The sequence below is a fragment of the Tripterygium wilfordii genome, chromosome 7 (genome assembly GCF_013401445.1).
Source record: "Tripterygium wilfordii isolate XIE 37 chromosome 7, ASM1340144v1, whole genome shotgun sequence".
Classification (NCBI taxonomy): Eukaryota; Viridiplantae; Streptophyta; class Magnoliopsida; order Celastrales; family Celastraceae; genus Tripterygium; species Tripterygium wilfordii.
Window position 1 is genome coordinate 13739223 of NC_052238.1, and position 26157 is coordinate 13765379.

Below are 26157 nucleotides of genomic sequence, written 5' to 3' on the forward strand. Positions count from 1 at the left end.
AGATAAATAATTATATTAATTATAAAAAATAATTAAGTCATTTTTAGCCATTTTTTTTAAAAAAATTAAAGAATAATTAAATACCGTCCGTCGTAAAAGTCTGCCGACGGAATTGAGAGGCCCGACGGGAGTGAGAATCTTGTAGAAAAAATCTGGGAGGATAAAATCTGTCCAATCCATAGGAAATGGCGATTAAAAAATAAAAAAAAAATGAAAGGGCAAATATGTAATCCTTCAAAACCTCCAAATTATGAAATCTCCCAAATTTTTTGCGGGATATAACAACCAACCCTTTCAAAACCCTTCATTTTTCTCTCCAAAGCCGTTCGATCCTTTCTCTCCTTAAAATGCCCTAAACCCTGGTCTTCGTCTTCTCGGTTCGAGTCGCGTATACCTAAATATAAGTAGTCGGTCGATCGGGTGGGTCTTTGTTGATTTTAATAGTGTTGTAATTCTTGAGATGGTCTCCGCTGACGGTGGGTCTAGAGTCGAGGGAACTACGCAGATACTGTCAGCACGAGTGCGCAAGACCATCCAGTCCATTAAAGAAATCGTGGGAAATCACTCTGATGCTGATATTTACGTTGCTCTAAAAGAGACAAACATGGATCCTAATGAAACCGCCCAGAAGTTACTTAACCAAGGTCTGGTCTTTTGCTCTTTGTCCGTCTCTTCTCTAATTATACTTCCTATCTGTTGATGGGTATGCCTTTTTTAAATGTTCTTATTCAGTTTTTGCGGTGTTTAATCGGGTGCTTATGGGTAACATTTAGCTTTTTCTTATTTTTATAATTAGTTGCATATTTTGGCCTGTTCTGATTTTGGGTTTGGGAATATGAGAATCGGTTTGTTGAATGGAGGAGGGGGGTTGGAGTTCATATATGGCTACTGGGTGTTGGTTTTGAATTTTTTGCACCCCTGGTGTCTTTTAATGAAGTAAATACATTTATTTTTGTTTCTGGGCTTGCTTAGTTTGGTTGTCATAGTCTGCAGTTTGTCTAAGTTAATGGATTGTGTATGCTTTCTCTTGTGCAATTTATTGCTAATCCAAAAGTGGCCTTGACTTAATTTATTATTTGTTTTGCTCCTTTTGTTTCTAGAAGTTTTAGACTTTAGTTACTGTACAATAATGAGGTTTTGTTATTTTATCTTGATTTAGAGTCTATGCAGTTGGCTCTCAGCGTTTGTTGTGATTTTATTTTATTCTCTATTTCTTTTTGAAATTTAAGTTTACATTATTTTCAGTGTTGATTAATATTTTCATTTTTGGCTCTCTTGTGATGATTTTTGAGTTTACAAATTCAGAAATGATTGGTGAGCTTTTGTTTGAACATGTCTGAATGCAAATGGGTTTGATACTTCGATCACTTCCAGGTTTGCCATGTTACTTCGAATGTATTCTTGAACTTGAGCCTAACTTCTGTTGGTGGTTTATCATTTATAGGAATTTGAAAATAGCTTACAAGTTTCATCATTAGGAGCTGGAAATTTAATATTAGAAGGGGCCTAATGTATCCCATTTTTGGATTAGTGTTGAGCTTACGTGTACAAAAAATCAAAGTACAGTGGTCTTATCATTTTATTTTCTTTTGTTTTCTTGTATGCCTCTGTTTACTTAACATTTTAACAAATGTACAACATCCGTGGACAAGACTCTCGCAGTGGGTGGGGGGTCAGGTCCATGAAAGATGTACGCAGACTTGCCTCCACATAATATGTATTATGTGGGGAGGTTGTTTCCATGAATTTAACATGTGACCTCTAGGTTGCACCCCTGCAACTCTACCATTTAAATGACATTTTACTTACCACTTACACTCATTTTTTCTTGCTCAGATCCTTTTCATCTGGTGAAGAAAAAAAGTGACAAGAAGAAAGAGGTATGCCGTATACGCTTGTACTTATCTCTTGTTCTTTGTGGGAAATTTGAGATGGTGCATTTACTTGTTGATGAATATGATTGATACGCCTTGGTTAATGAACATATCCCCCTGTTATTTGGTTTCAAATTCTTGGGTGTGGCGGGTGTTTTTCGTTGCACACTGGGATTTTGAGAAGCCAAAGCCTTTTTCCAAAAGAAAGGTAGTAACTTTAATGTTTGGGTGATATTCCGAATATTCTTGTTGTATGCTTCAGTGTTGCATAATAGTGTTGTCAAGGCAAGGGCCACATGGGCTTGGGGCCTCTTTACCTGCTAGGCGAGCAAATTTCAAAGGTAGCGCCTTTGGTACTAGTCGCGGACCTTTTCCTTGCATTGGGCAAGAGCCTTTATGGGCTTTTTTTTTAAATTTTGTTTTATTGGACTTTATTTTGGGTTTTGCACCTGTTTTGTTTGCCTTATTTGTTGGGGGTATGGTTCACGAAGGCATTATAAGGCCTTATCTGTTAACCCTAAATAGAAAAGAAGCTATAGAAAGAGGAAGCAATACAAAGAGAGGCAAAGAGGTACCAAGAAAAGGCTAAATTTAGAAAAGGAAAGTCAAAAGTCTTAACTTCTCATTCTTAACCGACAACCATTGATGACGGTAGATGAAGAGTAAGAAAAATTTTAAATCAGAGGAACAGATGGAAGAGGGGGAGGAGGATCTGGAGATTGAGGAGGATTACACTTTGAATGATGAGTTTGAGAGCTCGGATGGTAGTGATGGTGACAATGATGATGAGGACGGAGGAATATGGTGGTCAATGATGCCAAAGATTAAATTACTTTTCACTTTGGATTTCATTATCTTAATTCTATGACTCTGTTAGTACCTTAATTCTATGTCTTTGTTAGTTATTTTGTTTATCATTTGTGCTATTGAGTACCTAACTTGTAACTTGTGTTATGGAACTTATTTTTATGTGTGACTTGGATTATCATATTTATTTTCTTAATTTTGCACCTTGCACGAAAAGGCCTCACCTTAATTACGCCTTGCGCCTTAAGCTGTAAGAGGATCTTTGAACCTCAAGTGCGCCGAACCTAAGAGGGTCTTTGCATTTTGCACCTTGAGTGCACCTTGCGCTCATGACAGCACTGATATGAAAAGATTTAGTTAGGTAATGGTTAACTAGTTTATTTTGTATAAATTAGTTATGAGATTAAAGAGCAGACATTATTGGGTCACTTTCATCAATTTCTGTGCCATTGCAATTTGAATATGAATGTAAAACTTGAGAGGATCAACGCAGATGGTAGAAACGTAATGTTAATATTGTGTTCGCTCATTGGAGAAGACAAATTATAATTCGAGGTTTGGAAGCGATAAAAATTTATGCTGCAGTTAAGCTTTTGGTTTCTAAGACTTAGTTTCTTCCGACATTTATGAGAATGTTATAATTTGAACTTTGTAATCAATGATACATTTGTTTGCGAGCTAAGTGGCTTAAGATGTCCATTAGTTTTCACTCTAAACTTGCATGTCCAACAAACTCGTTTTCACTCTAAACTTTCGTGTTTAACAAACTCGTTTTCACTCTAAATGCATGTTCAACAATCTCTTCCTCTGTTAATCTTTTTGTTAAGTAGCATGGTTCCCTCTGTATATTTGATAGGTGCAGATGTGCAGTGTATCTGCTATTTTGAACACAATGCAAAGATTGTTTGTAATTATTATCTAATTCAGTAGTGTATAACTACAGATCATGGTGCACACTGGTTCGACATATCAAAGGAAACATAATGAAAATGTAGGCCAAGGGATGAAATCTGAGAATGTTGTCAGCCTAGGAATGAAATCTGAGAATGGTTTTGGGCAAGGGATCAAAACTCATACATTCTCTAATCGTATTGCTCGAAGGGGAGGTTATGCTCGTAGCACTTTACTTGGTATGACTGTTTATTATCAGTTTATCTCTTTAGTCCATTTGTTTTGTTTTGTCTTGATATTTGTTTGTTGGTTCTTTAAACCAAGTATCATTCAATTAGAAATCCTAAATAATGCAATTGACGCATTGTCAATAATATTTATGCCGTCGCCTCGCCACATTGAATGTTTATCTGGTGCAAGGTGGGTATTGAATTGTGGAGTGAGACAAAATTGTTGATAGTCAATGTTATTTTTCTTATGTGATGATGCTTAACTCTTTGAAGGGCTTTCTTAATTTAGAGTGCATTTGACAATTTTTGGATAAATAAACATTGAATTGTGCTGGTTGATGAATGATGACTTAGCATACCAAAGTTGCAAGTTCAATTTTTTAATTGCTATTCAGTTTACATGAGTTTTTCACTTTTTCAGTTGCTGACTTTGCATGGACTTTGTTTTAACCATAGCCATAGGCGTATATTGCTTCATGAGCTGATTATTCTTTACATTTACTGGCTCTTCTGAATTACCCAAGATCTCCTGTGCCATCATCTCAGGGACTCAGCCTCTCCTACTTGACAAATTATATGTTTAAAGCTATATTTACTTTAGTTAATGCCATTTATTTTGACCTATTTAGAGGCCTTAATACAGTTAAATTATACAATTGTGTGGTATTTGCTGTTTTCTATTGCTCAGCTTTTTTTTACCTTTGTAATTTCTTATTCTTATGGGTTTTTGATATGGAAGATTTGAAATTTGTTCAGAAATTTTTATTGACTTCCTAATATCATGTTGTTAATGGTTCTGATTGTTGACTAGTGGATTCTCTCATGATGCAGGAATCAACAGAGAATTTCGGGTAGTGAGAGACAATCGTGTTAATCGGAATACAAGTATAGAAGTGAAGCCTGCTTCACAGCAGGATCCAATATCTGCCAATGAGCAGTATGTTGTCAGTGACTTTAGAATGAGGTGTGCTTACGCTCTAAAGGAAAGAAACACTGACAATGAACTACTTTCTGCAACTCCTTGGAACAGTAAAAGCAATCTTTATAACCAGTATTGCACATGATTTTAGCTACATTAACTGAAAGGAGAGATTAAACACTATAATAGCTGTAATATAAGAGCATTATTTTAAATATGAAGATAATAGCTCACTTTTTTTTTTCTTGAATGTTTATCAATTTTGTTGAATAAGGCACCAAGGGCTTGATAACCAATGAAAAATGAACTGAAGAGAACTCTGGAGTGACCGAGTGAGTAAATCTTAAACATTGAATGGTATATTGCTTTGCTAACTCTAGAGTTCTTCCCCTTTAAAGACTCTGATATTCCTTTCTTTCCAGGTTGGCCAACTTTTCATGAGAGGAATCACATTTCCCATTTATATTAGTTTCTTTGAGTTACTCGTGAATTTCCATGTTTTGAGTTCCTTCTAATTATTATTCTTGTTGCGGTGTTGCCCATGAAATGGGAGCTCTCAAATGCCCTTTGCCCATTTGCGTTGTAGTGGATAATAGATTGCGCTTCATTACCACTTTGCACTGGGAACGTATGTTGAGAATGTAGACCCCTCTTTTCTTAGATTATCATAAGAAAGTATTATCAAATCGCCACCAAGTTGCCTACCTAGCAAAGAGCACTACTTTATAGCCTTTCCCTTCGAAATCTCATCAGGCAAGATTCTCTTTTCATGCTCGTTTTGAGGGGAGAGATGGTATTGTTTCACTGTGAATTTTCAATGCTGTCATTACTCTTACGGTTGATGATGGCTTTGCGAAGTTCCAGAGAAGGCTGTACAGGCATGTTACATGTATACCTCCCAGCGCATGTTGTTGCTTCAAAATTGCCCCTCTCAATTTGATTTTTCGGTGTTATTGGCTTCTCTATGAATTGCACTCCCATTTTGAATTTTTTTTGTTGTTGGCATCTCCATGAAATTGCACCTCCAAAATCATTGTTTTATTATTGTTATTCAAGGCATCCCCCATTATGATAGCCCTTATGTGTGTTAGGTCAAACAAATCCTTGAAAGCGGGGTAGTGTCTAGGGAAACATCATGCCAATCTCACCCTTTCCATGCTTATGCCTAGAAGTATGTTTTGATTATCCACTGTAGTCTTGATGCGTTTTAGCATTTATCAGGGTTCTTGTTTCTCTTTTGGCAGCATATCAGGGACTTCAAGCAGTTTAACGCCCTCTGGCAGCAGAAATTCATCGGAAGCTTCTGATGGGTCAAATGGTCCACAACCTAGACATGCCCGAGATGCTAATTCAAATGTGTCTGACGGGAAACTATTGATGGAAAAGCCGCCTGTGGTCAATATTCCTGTGTCTCGGTCTTCACAAGTGGTGAAACTCGGTAATTCGAAACAACAACATTTGGCTACACTGGCATCAACAGATCCTGTTCATGTTCCATCTCCAGATCCCAGAACAGCTGCTGCTGTAGGTGCTATTAAGCGTGAAGTTGGGGTTGTGGGTGGTCGGCAGCAGTCTGCTGATGCTGTCAAAGATGCGTCTGCACCTAGTAGTTCATTTACAAATGCATTATCAGGGCGAGAGAATTCTTCTGAAACATTTCGACCTTTCCATGCAATTTCTAAAAGTGGCCAACTTAATCAAAGTTCTCTAGGTGAAACAATTATTCCCAGCATTCCTGCAAGTAGATCATTCTTAAACAATCAGTATGGTGGCAGGCCCCATCAACAAGTTGTTGGTCATCAAAAAGGTATATTTTGTCAATAAACTACTTCAGTTGGATTTATTTCTGCAAGGAGCATTGAAATCTTTATTGTGAAACCTGCACATGACTTAATTAAAAGTTTATTTAAAAAATTCTTTGTTTGTTTTTAGCGATTTGGAGCATTGTGATTTTAAGTGCTTTCCATATGAAAGTCAAAATGGTATTTGACATGTTAGAAAATCTTGCAGTTGTGAACTTGTGATAGATTAGTGTGTATTATGAGAAGGGTCTTTCCTTTCCTCTCTAAAAGAAGGATGCCGACTTTGAAGACTCTCAAATGCGATCATTGTTAGATCATGTCTTTTATCGAATGCACACAGCGGTCTACCTCATGGAAGATTTTTTCTCCTTTAGGTTGTCCATTATTTTGATATTTTTTTATTTGATGTTATCATGCTTAGTTATGAGGATGACTTAAAAAGTAACAATTTTTAGTGGGTATTTGGAAGTTATATATTTAGGACGATATTGACAATCCACTTCTCATGCAGTTCCTCAAGCCAATAAGGAGTGGAAACCAAAATCTAGCCAGAAATCTGCTGCTATTAGCCCTGGGGTTATTGGAACTCCTACAAAATCTACTCCTGCTGATAAGTCAAGGGGCTTTGAATCAAAAGTAGCTGAGTTGCAGGACAGTTTTTCACAAGTACATGTCTTTGAGAATCAGAATGTAATTATTGCACAGCATATCCGAGTTCCGGAGACTGATCGTTGTCAGGTTACCTTCGGCAGCTTTGGGGTGGACATAGATTCTTCAAGGAATTTTGATTCTGGATTGACAAATGGAGTTACAGAAGAATCTCATGGGGACTCGGCTGTTAGGTTTGTTTTTTTCTTAAATGATGGATAATTGTGTCATATTTCGTTCACTTCTTGATTTAGTTATTCTGGTAGAAATGCTGTTTAGAGAATTTTATTTGATTGATTGATTGTACTTTGTTGTTCATCTGCTGTGAATGTTTTTAGAACCAGACTGTAGATTTTTGAAGGAGCTTAGGAAAAATGTTGATTACTTTGAGAGTTTGAGTTAATCTAACAAGTTGCCTGACAATGGCAGCTTGTCTGCATCTTCTCGAGCTGCTTCTGGTGATGATTCTTCCGCCAACAGGCAGGAAGAGCTGCTTGATGATCAAAGTAGAAACTCTGGATCTGACTCCCCATCATTAAATGGAGCATCTGAAATTCAATTGTTGGATAAGAATGAGTCATCAAGTCCTCAGAATTTGGACAACTATGCAGATATTAGGCTGGTCAGGGACAACAGTGCTGCCTATGCTCCGGAATCTAGACAGCAGCAAGATACTCCTGAATTTCCAAGCTTTTCAGTGAGTTCAGTCTTCAATTTGTTTAAAAAAGTCTTATTATTAATTAATTTAAATCCTCTTGGCCACCTTTTGAAGCTGTTAATTATCAATTAGTCTGTATGGCCTTTGAAAACTCATGAATGCTTATTTTGATAGAACTAATATTATTGTTATTGAACACATACTGACGTGCATTGGTGTGCATCAGGCATATGATCCCCAGACTGGTTATGATATACCATACTTCAGACCTACAGTAGATGACACTATACGAGGACAGTTCCTACCTTCTCCTCAGGAGGTACTTATTAAATATTAATATTATGAATAATTTATACTATTTGGTTAAGTTGTACTCTCTCTCATGTAAAAGATCCATGAAAGTTTCATTTTGCTACGATGTTCATTGTCTCGAGCTTGTCAGAGTTGTTTTATGATACTGTGTTGCGATTATGAGAATGTTGTTTTCTACTTTTGTTAGTTTTATGAAGATGGGCTGATATGAGTGTCCCACATTGCTTAGATAGGGGACTTGTGATCTATTTATAAGGAGGGCAAATGCCTTCTTTAATAAGCCAACAAGTTTTCTAGGTAGTGGCCTATTGGGCTTGTTGGTTACAATCAGCCCATATATGGGTAGTGGTTGGGTTTGTGTGGTTGGTTAAAGAATGTATGGGCTTGCTGGGTGTGTGTATGGGCGCACACCTGGTCTGGTTCTTATCATGGGCTAATAGGGTTATGAAGATATGTGATCTGAAAGAAGGATGGCACAGTTTATTTTAGGTCTGTTCTGTAGAATTTATTGAAAAGTAATGCTACATCAGTTAGCGATATTAAAAGATTGGTCTCTGCCGTGACTGATTTTGTGTACACCAAAAATGCATGTGGTACAAACCCTAAAAATGGGTTAGGGGGGGCTTTAGTGTGTTAACACTTTCTATTAATGGTTTTGCATGGGACTTCTTTTGGTGATTGCTTCGTTTTACTAATTTGTAATTTCCCCGCTATTCAAATGTTATATGATAATTTTTTAACATAATTTTATTATTACAGGTTTTAAGCTCACACGTGACCAATAGCATACCTGCATCAACAATAGCCATGGTTCAACAGCAGCAACAACCACCGATGGCCCAGATGTACCCTCAAGTTCATGTTTCCCATTTCACCAATCTTATGCCATATCGCCAGTACATCTCTCCAGTTTTTGTCCCTCAGATGGCTGTGCCTGGCTACTCTAATAATCCTGGTTATCCACACCCATCAAATGGCAGCAGTTATTTGCTAATGCCTGGTGGTAGTACCCACCTTGGTGCCAATGGCCTCAAGTATGGAATTCAGCAGTTCAAGACAGTACCTGGAGGCAGTCCCACAGGGTTTGGAAATTTCCCTAACCCGACAGCTTGTGCTGTTAATGCACCTGGTGTTGTTGGGAGCGCAATTGGACTTCAAGATTCATCTCAAATCAAGTATAAAGAGAGCAATCTGTATGTTCCTAATCCTCAGGTAAGAGATTAAACCCTTTTCTGGCACTTATTGTGCTTTTCATTTATTGGTCAGGGAGATTTTCGTAACAATGTCTTTGTTGGACTGTGATTTTTTATGTTCAAAATGATAGGCCAAGACATCTGAGGTTTGGTTGCAGAATCCGAGGGAGCTTTCGGGCTTGCAGTCTGCTCCATACTATAACATGCCTGGCCAAACACCACATGCTACTTATTTGCCATCCCATACGGGTCATGCTTCATACAACGCAGCTGCAGCACGATCTTCTCACATGCAGTTTCCAGGCGTATATCATCCCTCTCCACAATCTGCTGCAATGGCCAATCCACACCACTTGGGCCCTGCTATGGGAGGTAATGTTGGAGTCGGGGTTGCGCCTGGTGCTCCTGGGGCACAAATGGGTGCTTATCAGCATCCCCAACCTGGTCACCTCAACTGGACATCGAACTTCTGAAGTCAAATGTCAACCTATACCCCCTTTGCTTGTAAGGGACCAAGTAGATATAAGAGGTCCCGTCTTCTTTGCAAGACAAGTTACTTACAATTTAATCACATTCAAATATTCAATGTATAATGTTGCAGTTAATTTCATTCCCTTCTACTATTAGCTTCGTTACATTGCTCTAAATTTATTCATTAAGCAGTAGGTTTAGCAGCGCTCTTCTGGCGGTGCGAAAGAAAGTACAATTACGGTTTCAGTGCTATAGCTTTAGCATATGTTACCAAAAATTTTATGCATTTGTTACTCATCTTGCTTCTTATAGTAAATGGCAGCTAGAGGCCTTAGAGCAGTGGAATGGTACTTGAAAGCTTTGGGTCTCATTATGCAGTACTTTCATTCTCTCGTAAGGTCAGTAAACTTTTCGCTCAACTATTTTCTGTAATGGAGGTTCAACTACTGATCTTGTAAAAGCGTTGTTATGGAACCATGAATTTGGTGAGTTGGAACCAAGTTTTGTTCTTGAAACAAAGTAGATGTATACTTGTTCCTACAGGGGGGTTTTCCCTTTGGTGGCAGATACTTTATCAGCTTGTTTGGATGTCTTTTGAACATGACATTCATTGATTTAATGAACCAAGTTGGTATTTCATCAGTGGCCGTGCGCTGGAAGGCCCAACTCAACTTGTCGGTAGGTAGTGAGCAGGTACTTGTGTCGGTTCGAGTTTAGGCCCAACTTTGCTGTTCAGGGCAAGTCTGGTGGTGTCCTTGCCACACATTAAAACATTCCTAATATATCCACTAGTGTCTAGTAGTAGCATGAATGTTACATGTGACGTCAGCTTATTGTGTTACAATGGTTATTAATGCCAAAACCAACCTATTAACCGACTTAACAAGCTCCTAACAATTACTCCCCGTTTGAGACATTCCGTGAAGAACACCAATGAACAAACACTACCATCAATATTTAAAAATAGTAATTAAAATTGAAAATCAAGGAATTAGTTGGTGAAATCATCATAATCTTCCCAACTAGCTTCATCTGCCCTATGATCTTGTCAATGGATCAATAATTGGGTTCCAGGCACATTGCCTTTGCGATAGACACCTTTGTAACATTGCCTTTATAAATAGAAATAGAAATGGGTCAAGACCCACTCACACACTATTCTCATGATTTTGTTCCTACCATCAAGGAACAAAATATATGTGATATATAAGTGGGTTGAGCAGTTACCAAATAACCAATCATTATCTTTTATTTGATTTAATCAAATAATTATTATCACTAGATATTATCACAAACAGTTATTAATGGATGAGGTCTCATCAATGCCACTATGTTTAATGGTAACTTCGTTATGCAGGCTCAAAAAAAGACTTGCTTCATAAGCATAATCCCAATTTAATTTGTATAAATCATTGATTAAGTTTCCAAAACCAATAGCAACATAATCTTTATATTAAATTAAATTCAAACCGAACTTGAATTCATAATCAAAGCAAACTAGTTTTGTAACAAAAACCAAATTTCTAGGACATGAAGGAACATAAAATGTATTCTCCAAATCTAGAATAAATTTATTCTTTAAAATGAGCCTAAAGGTTCCCATTCCTTCAAAATGGGAATGCATTCCATTTCCTGAATAGATGCATTGTTCACTTCCCATCGATTTTCTTAGGCTGAGAAAGTCCTGCATAATATTCACAACATGAGTCATAGCACCAGAATCGACCCACCAAGTATTATGATGAGAATCAACAAAGTTGGATTCATAACATACTGGAGAGATTGAAATAACTTTTTTTTCGAGTCACCTTTTGTATTTCAGGCAATCTTTCTTCATGTGCCCCTTTTTCTTGTAGAAAAACATAAATCCCTCTGGCCATGTTTCTTCAATGAAACTTGTCCATATTTTTTCCCTTTTAAGGTAATTAAATGTTTTCTCTTCTTCCCTTGGCCATCCTTATGAGTGACAAGATTAGCACTCTCCAAATTTTCCTTCTTCAGTCTCTCCTCTTGAACACACATATTCAAGAGTTCATTGATGGACCATTTTTCCTTTTGAGTGTTAAAGGAAATCTTGAATGGTTCATATTCTGAAGGGAGAGAATTCAATATGAAATGGACAAGAATGACTCGCTGACATCAATCTCTAGTGACCTAAGTTAAGCTGTACAGTGTGTTTGGATTGAGGGATTTGGAGGGAAGGAAAGAGAAGGAAATGGTGTTTCCTTCCAATTCTCTTGTTTGGATAGTTTATAAAAAAATTAAAGGGAGGGTATTGGAGGGAAGATTTTATTAAATTTTTTGTCAAAATTCTTCCTCCCAAAAATGTATTCATTTGGAGGGAAGTGACGATTAATTAAGTTATATGTTAAAAATCTATTTTACCCTTGTAACATAACACTCTAACATAAAAATAAGGATAAACTAGTAAATAATACTAATTTTATTTCCTTCCTTTTTTTATCCATCCAAACATGGGGAGGGGAAAATATTATTCCTTATATTCTCTCCCCTTCTCTTCCCTTCCTCCCAAATCCCTCAATCTAAACACCCTTGTAGTGTCCCCCATGCTCATGATGTGCTCACGCACACTCTTAGAATTGTCATGCTAGACTGGCAGTTTCTTCATTAAGGAGTGTTGTGAGATTTCGAACCATTAAAGTTATAGCAATTCCAAACTCGATTATACTAGCAAGCACACGAACCAATAGTTATATAGACTAGCAAAAACAAGTGTTGTACCCACAAAGATTGAGTATTAATATAATCTAGTTCCAACGTTCAGTAACAAAATCACCGAATAAAAAGATCAATAATGTTTGTCGTTGCTAAGTTTAGACTGTAATGATTTAATCACATGTTGACCGAGAAGATAAATCATGACGAAATCAATATATAATCGATATCATGATCACATATTCACCGAGGAAGACAAATCATGGTATTTTATGATTTTATCTCATGCTTTAATGAGGCAATACATATATACCAAACAACACGACAAAAAAGCAGGCTCTGATATCAATATTGTAAGTAAATATACAGCGGAAACTAGATGGATCGACATACCTTCAAGTATGATGTTTAAGTAATTGAATTGAAAGAAAGAGAGCCTCTAATTAATGAATAAATAAGCCTCAAGCAAATTGCAAACACAAAACGTTAGCATATTTGGTGGTGGATTTTCAGGCTATTCTCTCTATACGCTCAAAAGCATAAAGCGTGACTGACGAAGAATTACAGGCCTCTATAAATAGAAATGGGCCAAGACCCACTCACACACGGTTCTCCTGATTTTGTTCCTACTGTCAATGAACAAACGCACGTGATCTTTAAGTTGGTTGAGCAATTACCAAATAACCAATCATTATCTTTTAGTTCATTTAATCAAATAATTATGATGAGGACTATTTGCACGTCTCATTTAACTAAGTACATCCCATTCTAAATAAACCTCAATTAAAAACATTTCATTTAGGGGTTTTTATCCATAAGGACAAAACTTAAAAGTTGTATTTTAAATATTAAAAAAAAAACTTCAAAAAAAATGACAAAGCCTAGCAACTGACCAAAGTACCCTCTCTTCTTCCTTGTGCCACCATATCGGAAGTTGGCCATCCGACCATCATTTTCGACGAACGAACTATCAAAATGAGTTCTAGATTAGCCCGATCAAAGCTCAATCATCACCAACACTAAAAAATCACTTGAGTCGCTGAAAAAGCTTGGTGAAATCACGGCCACCGTTTGAAAAAGAGCTAGATCCGGTCAATACGGCCAATGCCGGTGATCATCAACACCTCCAATCAACTCCACAGACCAAGGCACATCACCTTTGAGTTTTTATTGCTTTTTCAAACTTTTTTTCCCATCTAAAATAGTATCTGAATCAGTAGATATTATATCTGTTTCGTATATGATATTATATCTGTTTTGTATCTGTCAATATTATATATGTTTTACATCTGTCAATATTTTTCTGAAATCGAATATGAATATGCAGATATTATATCTATTTTGGATCTATTATGATATGTTATCGGTTTTGGTTATTTTGAAACTTTAAACAGATAACATTTCATTAAGGACAGATAACATTTTAACAAAACAAGTAACATTTAGCAAGACAGATAACATTATGACAGATATCAAATTAATTGAAACAGATAACATATCATCTGCAATCTGCAAATCTCACATCAGAATCAAAAAACCACGAAAATCACCACAGAAATTGTCAAAAATAATGATGTGATGACAGATCGAAGGAAAACAACAAGATCTACAAGTCTCGTGGTGAGTATGAGTAGATCTAGTTCGAACACAACAAAAATCCGAATGAAAAATCACTAAAAATGTCATAGAACTCTCGAATAAACCACGAGGGGTGGAGACGAAGCTTCCGGCAATGAAGACAAAGCTTCTAGTAGAGGTCCAAGATGAATCATGTGTAAAAGGCATGTGCCATGTTTGAAGATGAAGATAAGGGTATTTTAGATAATAAAACCATATATTTTGACTTTTTGTTCTTCTTGGAATATTAGTTCAAACTATATGGACGTTATGGAACAAAACTTTCCAATGAGGGACTTATCCTTAATTTTCCCTAACATTTATGAGTACACCCAATTTCAATTTTTCTAACAAATACCATCTACACCCCTCAACCTAGCCGAAAAATCGGTTCAGATCGGGCGACTGATTTAGATCTCGGTAGCAGATCAACATGGAAATCCTTAGCAGTGCTCTAATGGCTTCATATCTCATTCGCAGATTTGCAAGCAATCTCAAATCCTTCTCAAACACCACCACTTCAAATCTTTCTCAAACACTAATATGACTAAGATCAGACACCACATGCATACATTCCGACCTTAGTGTCCACTCTGGGCTTTGAAAAGATCATTCTTTCTGGTCTTTGGAGAGTTTTAGGGTTTAGAAGAGGGCTTTAACGTTTTGAGAAAGAAGGAGGGCTTTAACGTTTTGAGAAAGAAGGAGGACGAAGGGAAGAAGGAGGGAAACAAGATTTGGTAGGGTCAATGGGGGTGTGGTTAGATTAAGGATTTTTTGAGTTTTTGGGGTGTACTTAACTAACTCTGGGGTGTAAATAGTCTTCTTCATAATTATTATCACAAACAATTATTATCTCTTAGTTTAAAACATGTCGATGACTTTAGTTAGAGTACTAAAGTGGGATTTAACTCTACATAATATATATGTCACAGAACCGGTCCTCTCCAACACTTCGTAGGGTCCATAGTATCGTGGATTTAGTTTGATAAATAAGTGGGAATCAAAGAGGACAATTGGTAAGGTAAAAGCTTAAGATATACCAGATCACCAACTTATTTATTGGCTTGAGTTTGCATCCTCTGTTGTGCCAATTGTAAATTATGCCCGAGTAAAGAGAGGGTCTTATCCCTCTCAATTAATGACTGTTCCAACACATTCAACTTAGCACATCCCAATTCGTAACTGATGACATGAGGTGGAGGATAGCAATATAAAGTTCAAAAGGGGTTGCCTTAGAAGCAGTGTGACAATTGTGTTGTAGCTCCATTCAACCCAAGGCAACCATTGCAACCAATAGTTTGGTTGTATACTTGTGAAGCATCTCAAATAGGTTTTCAAACACCCATTAACAATCTCAGTTTACCCATCACTTTGAGGATGGTATTCAGAGCTCATGCATAACTTGAAGAATTGTTTCCAGAATGAACTAAGGAATATATGATCTCTGCCACTCATTATTGTCTTTGGCATACCATGCAACTTAAAAACATGTTCAATGAATACTTGGGCAACAATAACAGTTGTATAAGGATGTGCCAATGCAATAACACAGTTGTACTTTGTTAATCAATCCACCACTATCATTATAATAGTATTACCTATGCAAGTAGGTAGTCTATGCTGATATCCTGTCAAATTTATCCTTGAACAGGGAGAGGTTAAAGCAATCTTGGAGGAGAAACGGTTTCATACTTTTGATGTTGACATGTAGGACATTCAGCAACCATCAATTTAATATCTTTCTTCATGTCTGGCCAGTAGAACCCTCTTTTAATTCTCTAATAAATTTAAAACTCTTTGATGGCCAGCAATCGGAGTAGAATGAAAATTTCAAATTTCAAATAACCTACTCCTCCTAGCGAAGTGAGGGCTTATAAGTTATAAGAGCATCTGCATCAGTTTCTCTTAACAGATTCCCTAAAATACAGACAAAATGTCACTTTCCCCTATTTTACAGATTCCCTATCCAATCAACACTGCATCAGATTACCTATCATATTCTCTATTGCATTAAAATAATATTTATTTCTCTTTCCTTTATTTATTCTATTCATATAAACTACTTCTATTTAAAATAATAAATTAATTACATTTAAAACAATATATTAATTAAAATAATAAATTAATGTTATTAAAAATTAGAAAAAAAAATTGAGGAGAGAGAAAGAAGAGAGAGAAAAAGTGAGGAGAGAAAGAGGAGAGAGAAAGAAAGGAGTGAGGAGAGAGAGAGGAGAGAGTGAGGAGAGAGAGAGAAAAAGTGAGGAGAGAGAAAGGAGTCAAAATGTGAGGAGAGGAGAGAGAAAGAGATGAGAGAGAAAGAAGAGAGAGAAAGAAGAGAGAGAAAGAAAGGAGTGAGGAGAGAGAGGAGGGAAAAAATGAGGAGAGAGGAGAGAGGAGAAAATAAAGTAGTAAAAAATATTATTTTATATTTAGGGAAGTGAATAGTGGTTCTCTAGATGTAGGGAACTACTGTTCATATTCTGTAAAATAGGGAACCTCTAGGTAATCTGATGCAGAGCTCTATTTTGACAAAATCTCTAAATTTTACAGACAGACTCATGTTTAGGTAATCTGATGTGGATGCTCTAACTATCTTGGACTTGGACTTGGACTTGTACTTTAGAAAGCCATTATCTTGAGAAAACTTGTTTAATACTTCTGTAGAACCAACATCTTCACCATCTTTCTCATGCGATTCCTATAACATTTTTGTCAAAAAACCGACCGTTTACACCCCTACCTTACAAGCTCTAATCTCCAAAGATCCATTCATGACTTTTTATAATTTTCTTTCTAAAAGCTTTGATATCCAAAGTTATTAGTTTCATTCATTCCTTCTTTCTGACATAAGTATTGGAGTGTCTTTCCCAAACAAAACACTTTGGGGAGACTCTTTAGTTTACGTTTGTTCATCCTTCAACCCAAAAGATTTCATCATCAGCGATCAAAGCAACCTTGTTTAGATCAACCTGGTATGTCAGCAAAACAAACAAGATTTGCACGTCATCAAAAATTTTGTGTAGAATAGAAATAACAAATTCCCCTTAACAAACTGATACGTACTCTAATCATCTGCATTTGGTGATCTTGAATTCGGTATGGTTGGAAAGAATTTCTTGCAAGCTTTTAAATGAGTTTTGTTTTTCTTCATATTTTTGGAGTTTTGTATGAAGTAATATGATTTTTCAAATATTTGCTGTTACGTGGATTAGTACTAACATGAGAAGTTGATGTCGTATATGTTGCAAATAGGACGCTAATCGTGTCCAATGCACTGATTCACATGTATGCAAAATCGGTGATATGGAGGAGAAGGCTTGGACTGAATTTGGTAGAATGAGAGAGGGAGATAGTATCACATAGCACGATGATCACAGCCCTTTCCAACTATGGGAGGTCCCAATCAGCATTGGATCTCTTCTTGAGTATGCAAAAGGAAGGAATAAAATATAAACAGGTTACCTTCATTGGTGTCCTTAATCCATGTAGTGATGGAGGTCTTGTTGAAGAAGGATGCAGGTACTTTGAGCTAAATGACTCGAGTTTACGGCCTGGAGCCCTTAGCAGAGCATCTTACGTGCATGATTGGCCCCCTTGGAAGAGCCAGACAACTTGAAAAGTATGGTCATATATTGAAAAATGAACACGTCTATTCCTATAAGTAGGCAACCGGTATATAACATTACTCTTCAACAGTGCGGGTGCACCTAGTCGCTTTCAAAAATACTGCGCAAAAAATACGACATATATCATCAAAAAATGCAATAATTCTCCAAATCATATTAATTAAACCATCTAAGACTCGGGTTACACCAACTATTAGCCAATATTATGCATCTGAGGATCTGCAACAGAACCTTAATTCTTCAAGGGAGCCTTTTTCTCTCTATCTGATATCCGAGAAGGGGCTGTTGAATGTGATTTGAATCGACCCCTCCCACCACCATCTTCCTTTTCCTGGAAAACACAAATCATAATTGCTCAATTTCATGGTAATGCAAGCACATCAAACTCAACAAATAGCATAGTATTTTCTTTAAATGATAATCAAGTGACGGAATTTGAGTTCAAGAAAAACAAGTAATGGAATTTGAGTGAGCAAACAAATAGTTTTATGCACCTTCTTCTTAACAATCTGAACCACATCTTCATCTCGAAGGCCATGAGAAAGGCCACAATTCTGCGGATAGTGCCTAGAACTTATACCCCAAACTAACACATATTTCACATCCTTCACCAAACTTCTATGTATGTGGTTACAAAAGTCCTCAACCGTGCAACCACCTCTATCCTGTCAAATACAAGAGCATAATTAAGAAAAAAGAAAATGGATCCAGGTGACAGCAACCGAACAGTATACATATTAGAAATTGATAGAAGGATAAGGAACATACAGTTGAAAGAACTACAGGATCAGAAAAATCCGGTTGCTGTCCCTGTGGCTTTGTATACACCCTCACAAGCCCCATCTCCTCCCACATTTTTGCAAGTAGTCTGTCTAAGTTCAGCTGCTCAGATAATCATGATTAATAGTTCAGAAGGGTCTTCGGACATTCATACCATAAGAACAATTCATAGATGCAATATTTGATTATAAACTAGTTTGGGTTGCGGAACTGACGTCTTGTGTAGGAAAAAGGGGATCAAGACAATATACACAAATAAAAAAAGGTACCCAAACGCTTACCTAAAAAAAAATTAAAAGTGGAAAGAAAAAAAAATCAGATCAATAATAATTATTTGGAATTAAAACAGGAGATGTCTATCACTGCTGCAGGTCACATATTCACATCAAGTTGATAATCAATCCTAATTCCCATTATCTTCTACCAAAAATCAAAAGCGCTGGACATACCTTTAAATTGCAGCTAATGACGACAGAATTTCGTTGTCGAGCGAGATTGCCCACATCATCAATACCAATAACATCGATCTTATTGTAAACATATACACACTTTATATATTTACGGTTCCCCTCAATTACATCAATAAAATCATCAACTGTTGCATCCTCACGAAATAACACCTACAACATCCATAAGCATCGATATCAGTACCCTCACACTTGAAAGAAAATAAAAAAGAAAAAAAATTGATATCACCTAAAATATATGAACGGATGTTAAAGAGTAAACAGAAGGGCGAAAACATCATCAAGGTGGTATTCAGGCAGTGAAGCATTTAATCATATACAAAAAACTAATCCAAGTGCAAAACACAGAGATTGGAAAATGAAAGAAATGTTCAGAACAGTTATCAATCCTTTAAACCCCCAGATTTTTGTCACTCAGCAGGCACTCCAGCACAAGTCAGTCCCCATTCCCCAAGGAGAGAGATTTTTCCAAGAGAAAGCTACAATGAGTACTATTATCACTTTATAAAATGAGAAAAAAAAAAAACATACGATATCACTTAAGTGAAAAGTATGACCCAAAAAAATTGGCAGCAAAATTTTGTAGAACCCCATGAACTCATTCACTTCTCTAAAGTTAATAGTTTCCTCCACAAGTGAGTTAAAAGTCTCTTTTAGCAACAGAATAGTATCTCTATTGTTTCTTTTCTTTTCTTATTTCGGTTGAATTTGCAAAGAGTTTTAACAAAAGGGAAAGACAGCAAGTCAATATCTTCCACAAATTATAGGTTATCTAACACATCCGAAATCACATATTCATCAAATGTTCTATACTCACTAAACCAACTTAAAAGAGTTCGTAGCCATAAGCAGCAGTATTGTGATCCCCATGAAAGCATGTATATTCAAAAATTGGGTACCTCTGCATTATGAATTTTGTATTCATGTAGAATTTGATAACAGAGCTTCTCATCCACATGAGTTAAAGGTAAGGTACTGTTGAAAGAAATGCCACCGGTTTTTTTCCTTTTAAAATAAACCTGCCAACAAAAAAAAAACACAAATTAAAAAACAAACAAACAAACAAAGCAGCTCAGAACAACAATAGAAATACTACATACAGAAAGTAAATGATGAAGTCTACAAAAGTAGATGGTACTACACGACACTATGCTTAAGAATTTCTAGAAGATTAGGGAACATTTTGAGGATAAAAGACTACGGGAAAGTATGAGAAGATATAGATACTTGAAAGAAGTATTATCAAGCAAGAAACATTAATCCAATTCCAAGTTTCAACATCACAAAAATTTAACTCTTCACTTCACAACATAAAGGAAATATAGTTGCAACAAGTATTCATCCCTACTCTAATGGTTTACAAGAAAATTTATAGTGGATGATGATTAATTGCCGCCTGAAGTGGCTGAGCTCTTGAAAATCGTAAATAAGGACTAACAAGTAACAAAAGGCAGTGAAGAAAGCAATATGCAACCTTAAGACTCTAGGATAATTCAATCATTTGAAATGTATATAACGTTCAAAACACACATCATCAACTCACATGAGGTGGTCTTTTGTTTAAACGCAAACCCACTGCTTCCAGCTCCTTCGTCAATATTTGCCGATGTCCCTCACTCTGAAACATTTTCAAATAATAGGGTTATGCTAACAGTTGGGAAAACCTTGAACTACCAATATCATCACAACCTCAACAATAGCATATTTAGTTATTTACATAGAGCTCATTAAATTTGCCAAAGATGCATAAATATGCAGATTTATAAAAAGATAAAAGGCAACAAGATCCAGTGCAACACAGGCCATACCACTTTTCTATTCTCTCTGGAGCCCCCTTACTACAAAATTTAAGGGCTATTTGCCAGATAAACGATACATAATATAGTAGCACACAATGGTTGCTCACTGCAAAGATAAGACCTTGAATAGGCAGGTAAAATGGAAGGACAGAACACTGAGTTATAAAAGCTATGCATCCTCAATTTAACTGAACCTGGAAAGCCTTAACCTTCATAGAAAGAATCTAAAAGGAGTACTACAAAGACAGAAAAGTGGGAAGAAAATGTGTAAGAGTAACATAATTACAAAAAGCTGCATGTCAACAAGCAACCTCATGATGTTGCAAGCATAATCTGAAGCAAACAACACATATTTTGGATCAAACATGAAAAAAGAAATTTTCATAATTTCATTCATATGCTTCTGCAAAGACACATGATATAATCCAAGTGTAGCAATATCCTTTTGGTGGTTTTCATTGAAATGCAGAAATAATGAAAAACAAACTGGTTTCTCAACTTTGGCTAGGTGAAAGCAAGATAGGCAAGCCTCCCTTCTAAGCTCGTCTTAGCCATTCTCTAATGTCTAAGTAAACACTAAACAGATACTAAAATAAGGAAACTGCTATGTTTCCCAGTGCAAAAATTTCCCAAAAACGAACCCTTTAAGTGACTCAATCAAGCATTGTTCACAATCTAGAAAGCACGGACACGGACACGGACACGGACACGGGACACGACACAACACGGACACTCCGACATGGGAATTTCAAAATTTGCAGGACACAGCAAGGACACATACAAAAATATAGATAAAATATATATAAATCAGATATAAGAAATTAACATAAACAAATAGCTGTCTATTCTCTCAATATTAAAATAAAATCCAAACACAAAGTCAAAATAGAATTAGAAATCTCACCACTTGTGTATTGCAAAAGAAAACCCAGTTGCGTGCATAAAAATGCTACATTAAGCATGGATTTTTAAATAAGCTATATTTTTGGTTCTTCTAATAATTTTTTTATTCAATGATTTTTGTAATTAAGTTTCAATGGGCTAAAACTTTAAAAATATACAAATAAACTGATTTGGGAAACAGATTGGCAATCCAAATATTTTTTACTTTGCTGTAAATGTGTGGATAAGTTTTATCTTCTTTTGCAACATTCAACATAAATAACTTGTATATTTGTCTATTGCCGTGTCCGGGAAGTGTTGGATCCGTGTCCTGGCCGTGTCGGAGCTGTGTCCATTTTCAAAAAAATTTAAAAAAAAAAAGAAAAAGGACATAGTTCGGACATGTGTCCAGACCATGTAGGTGTCCGACACCGGTATGTCACCTTTGAAGAAGTGTCTGTGCTTACTAGTTCACAATAATAAACAATCAAAACTTATGAATATAAGGAAAAAAAATACGTATATACAAACTTACCTTAGAGGCATCAAGAACCATAAGCACAATATCAGAAGACTTGGCAACTGCTATAACCTAAGGACAAACAAAGAGCCTCATCAGCACTTTCGTGATTTCATTAACAATAAAACTGTGATGGAAGAGAAGGGATATCAATGAGTTAAATAAATATTTCATGTAGAATGGCATCAAAATTTATCAAGGAACTGCAAGGAACCCATGAAGATTTCATACTTTCCTCTCACTAGGTGGGCTGGGAGGGATGGTAATGAGAACAGAGACTGAAGAGCAGATTGTCAACTATTAACACATCTTACCTGCCTCCCACGTCCCTTTCCTTCGGAAGCACCTTCGATGATACCAGGAAGGTCAAGGAGCTGGATTTTAGTATCATTGTAATGTACAATTCCAGGAATGCAGGTAAGTGTTGTAAACTCATATGATGCAGCTTCCGAGTGGGTGCCAGTCAACATTGTTAAAAGTGTTGACTTCCCTACACTGCAATCAGTAGGAATACCATTGCCTTTGTTATAATGATCATGCATGAACATGCAAACAGAGGCATACAAGTGTATTCATCCGTTTACATATTAATAATACATTTATGATGGCGGGGAGGGGGCGAACAAATCACAATCAGGGATCATAGTGAATATCATAAACTTACAAAATGAGAGGAAATATAAAAGTTCACTCATTAAAGTAAGAAAAGTTAATTAGAAGTAATTCATTTCATTACATGTAACATCAATGAAAGCACTTGATCCTGCACCATTACACCTCAAAATATGATGGAAATATAATTAGTTCGATGATAAATAATGAGGCAGGATCTTTCAATTTTTCTTCTTATTGTTATTCAATATAAAAATTGTATGTGTAAATATCCAGATACATCTAGAAATTATATATATGGAGGTGGCATCAGATCAAAAGGAAGGAGAACCTTGGAAATCCTATAAGTGCAACACGTCCATGGCCAAATTTTGTAACCTCAAAGCCCTCTCCACCTCCGCTAGAACCCTGCTTGAAAGAATTAGATAGCAATAAGTACCACGAAATGAAGAAATGCATAGACAACTGAAATCACCAATATTTAAATAGACAAAGTAATAGCCACCTCATAGGGCAACCAACTATAAAAGTTCTTACAACCAACAACTAAATGACCAGGCCACACATTATCCACACAAAAAAATGACCTCTAGCTTTTAACTGAGCATTAAATTTAAATAACTGAATAGGATCCACATTCTTGCACAGTATACAAAATTTAGAATACAATCATCTAAAAAGTGCTGATAGAAATATGTTAAGATTAGTTACTTTGCCATTCAACCCAATAAGTTAACTTGTTGGGTTGGGGCATTTCCCATCATTTATATTTTATTCTAACACTCCCCCTCACATGTGGGGGGGGGGGGGCACCTCCGACGGCCCAACAAACAACGCCCAACACTAGGGGCTCACATGCTGAAGAAGCGCATAATAAGAAACTTATCACATAAATTGCACATTTACACTCACATGCAAGCAGCTCAGCCGACAATCGTTAGAAGCCACTAGATAATATCGTTAAAATTGGAAATGTAAATGATGCTGACCATAAGAAACTCATTGCGAAAATTAAATACTAACACTCGTGCTCAGTACACACAAAAAAGACAGTGAGTATAGTTCAAGAACTCGCATACTTTTGGAGGCTCCAGCAATTGGGTCCTAAGCTTAGCTATTTTTGCCTTGAGTTGACCAAGATGATACTCTGTTTATACAGGGCAACAAAGAGGATAAAAAAAAGGGGGGGGAACACGGTCAGCACTCGAGAATAATGATAAAAAAAAAAGTAGGAACTGCAAACACATTATGGATACGAAGTTCAGCATTATCTACAAGCCCCAGAAAAAGGGCAACCATATACACACAAATATATCCAAAACACCTGTGGCCTTATTTTTCTGGGTCCGAGCCATCTCGGCTTCAATTTCTTTAATCCTCTCAATGATCCCCATTTTCTCTCTGTCTTGGCTGCCTTCTAGGATTCTAGCCCAAAAGAACAAACAGAAGGGCTCAAAGTAACCCAATTCTCAAAACCTGCAAAATTTGGAAAATTGAAGATACCAATTAATCATAAGCTCAAACTTAAAATGAACTAATTCATACATTTATGCATTAAAATTTTGACTTCTCTCAAATAATTAACTTCACAGATGCTAAAATGAATCTCGAATAATTAGTTCATTCGGTGAATTTCATAAGTTCATACGATTGAGTAATCGAGCTTTCAAAATTAACATCAACTGCATGGATTGTACTGAACCAGAAAAAAGAGAGAGGAAGAAAGTAGAACCGAGTCGGTGTATTGATGACTCACCGATACAAAGTGGAAGCAGATCCCAGAGGCTGATACCAGAGAGTAGAGCCACCTTTTGAAAGACGATCTGAGGAAACCGAAAGGAGGAGACACGGGTAGGGCTGAGAGAGGAGCTAAATACAGTTGGCGGAGTTGCTATTGATATTTGGAGGCCCATCCTCAAAAGATCCAACCCACAAAGCCCATTTCTTAGTCCCCTCCACAAAGCCTGCCCAAAAAAAAATTAGATTGATACCAATGCTTCAAAACCTAACAAGAAATTGATAATACTTACTACATATTTTTAAAAAATAATCACTATTGATATTCCTAAAATAACCCTCATAAATCAATGAAGGCCACGTGGCGGAAAGAACGCCAGAAAGGCTGTGGCTGAAGGTGAACCGAAGGGTGTACTTCGGTTCTTAGCCGAAGTATACACTTCGGTACTACAAGCAATGAGATGCTTCGGTTCAACCGAAGTGTCCATCTCAGTGTATGACGAAAGGGACTACTTCGGTAAACAAGGTTCAGTTATAGAAGAGTCCTACTCCCCTTTGGAAAGGGATACGGATGGAATTTACCATCCGAGAAACCCTCTGGAAAACCAATGAGAGAGAGTCTGACTCCTACTACAACTCAAACACTTCAAACTCATATAAAAGGGGAATTTTTGCCTTAGGTAAGCTATCTAACTCCTGCACTCTAAAATACTTACTAAGCAAGAGGCAGCGCTCGAAGCAACGAGCCATCCTCCCAAGTTTAGTACTGTACTAACTTGAGCGTCGGAGAGGTCCCCCTGAGTATACCCTCGGGGCCCTACCGAAGCTTACATTCGCTTCTTGTGCAGGGAAGAAGGAAGAGACTACGTACCAAAGAAAGAGAGATCAGTTATTCCTGCTCAGTCTGACTTGGCTGATCCGTCTAATAAGGTAGACCTGTTTCAGACGTCATTAGTTTGGCGCCGTCTGTGGGAAGAAGGTACACTTTCCCAAAGAAACTCACAATGGTCAGATCGAGAAGGAACGTCGCTACTACTTCAGAAACAAGCCGTCGAGTTGCTGACCCTAATGATCCTGACCGGGAACAGGGTGATCACCCCCGTCAGGTGGTAGAACACCAGGGGGATGCCGCTGACCGAACCAACCGGCATAACCGGGAAGCCGGACCGTCCCAAGTACCTTGCACTCAGGAACAGTTCCAACAACTCTCTCATCAGGTGCAAATGTTGACCGAACTAATCATGAACCAGCAGTCACCAGCAAATCAGCCTGGAGGTCGACAAGAAACTCGGGATAATGAGGAAGTAAGAAGTTCGCACTCCGGTAAATCTAAGGAAACAACCAGGAGAGTGAACCCCGAGGTACTGTTAGAGAAAGTACTAGAAGGGGAACAAACTACAATGAAGATGTTGGCCGACACCTAGATGAAATGAACAAAAAGATTACAGCACTACAAGGAGTGTCCCCAATGGAGGGAGTGTGGGACAGTACGTTAACACTCTTAGCTTCGGAGATACTTGAAGCTGAAATGCCACGTCACCTTATTGTTCCAGAACTGGAGAAGTATGAAGGGTTGACTAACCCCTATGACCATATCCAGGGTTTCAAATCAATGATGGAATGTCGGGGGGCAAAT

General features: G+C 37.0%; 2 protein-coding genes across 3 annotated transcripts; one reads left to right on the forward strand and one right to left on the reverse strand.

Annotated features, from left to right (window-relative positions):
• The first annotated feature begins 281 nt into the window (after positions 1 to 281).
• On the forward strand, positions 282 to 9958 carry LOC120002364. 2 transcript variants are annotated; one of them, XM_038851099.1, is made up of 10 exons: positions 282 to 644; positions 1837 to 1880; positions 3625 to 3811; positions 4634 to 4766; positions 5966 to 6528; positions 7035 to 7365; positions 7601 to 7868; positions 8056 to 8148; positions 8901 to 9353; positions 9462 to 9622. In XM_038851099.1, the coding sequence occupies exons 1-10, from the start codon at positions 461 to 463 to the stop codon at positions 9477 to 9479; spliced, it is 2274 nt and encodes a 757-aa protein (XP_038707027.1). In that variant the 5' UTR covers positions 282 to 460; the 3' UTR covers positions 9480 to 9622. The 2 variants fall into 2 exon arrangements, with proteins under 2 accessions (XP_038707027.1, XP_038707026.1); XM_038851098.1 differs by having other exon boundaries at positions 283 to 644; positions 9466 to 9958.
• Positions 9959 to 17760: 7802 nt separating this feature from the next.
• Positions 17761 to 24690, reverse strand: LOC120001318 (developmentally-regulated G-protein 1-like). Its single transcript, XM_038849578.1, has 12 exons — positions 24541 to 24690; positions 24109 to 24260; positions 23864 to 23931; positions 23116 to 23192; positions 22487 to 22667; positions 22188 to 22244; positions 20515 to 20589; positions 19871 to 19990; positions 18954 to 19124; positions 18493 to 18606; positions 18219 to 18389; positions 17761 to 18055 (listed from the first exon to the last, which is right to left on the reverse strand). The coding sequence occupies exons 2-12, from the start codon at positions 24176 to 24178 to the stop codon at positions 17957 to 17959; spliced, it is 1203 nt and encodes a 400-aa protein (XP_038705506.1). The 5' UTR covers positions 24179 to 24260; positions 24541 to 24690; the 3' UTR covers positions 17761 to 17956.
• Positions 24691 to 26157: the final 1467 nt, after the last annotated feature.

What these genes read in the sequence shown, in the direction of transcription:
- LOC120002364 (XM_038851098.1), top strand. Translation starts at nt 461, where the DNA reads ATGGTCTCCGCTGACGGTGGGTCTAGAGTCGAGGGAACTACGCAGATA. An exon ending in TCCTACCTTCTCCTCAGGAG is followed by an intron (nt 8,149 to 8,900) that starts GTACTTATTAAA and finishes TTATTATTACAG; the next exon opens with GTTTTAAGCTCACACGTGAC. An exon ending in TGTATGTTCCTAATCCTCAG is followed by an intron (nt 9,354 to 9,465) that starts GTAAGAGATTAA and finishes TCAAAATGATAG; the next exon opens with GCCAAGACATCTGAGGTTTG.
- LOC120001318 (XM_038849578.1), bottom strand. Translation starts at nt 24,178, where the DNA reads ATGGGGATCATTGAGAGGATTAAAGAAATTGAAGCCGAGATGGCTCGG. An exon ending in ACAAAATTCATAATGCAGAG is followed by an intron (nt 19,125 to 19,870) that starts GTACCCAATTTT and finishes TGGATGTTGTAG; the next exon opens with GTGTTATTTCGTGAGGATGC. An exon ending in TTCAGATTGTTAAGAAGAAG is followed by an intron (nt 18,056 to 18,218) that starts GTGCATAAAACT and finishes TGTGTTTTCCAG; the next exon opens with GAAAAGGAAGATGGTGGTGG.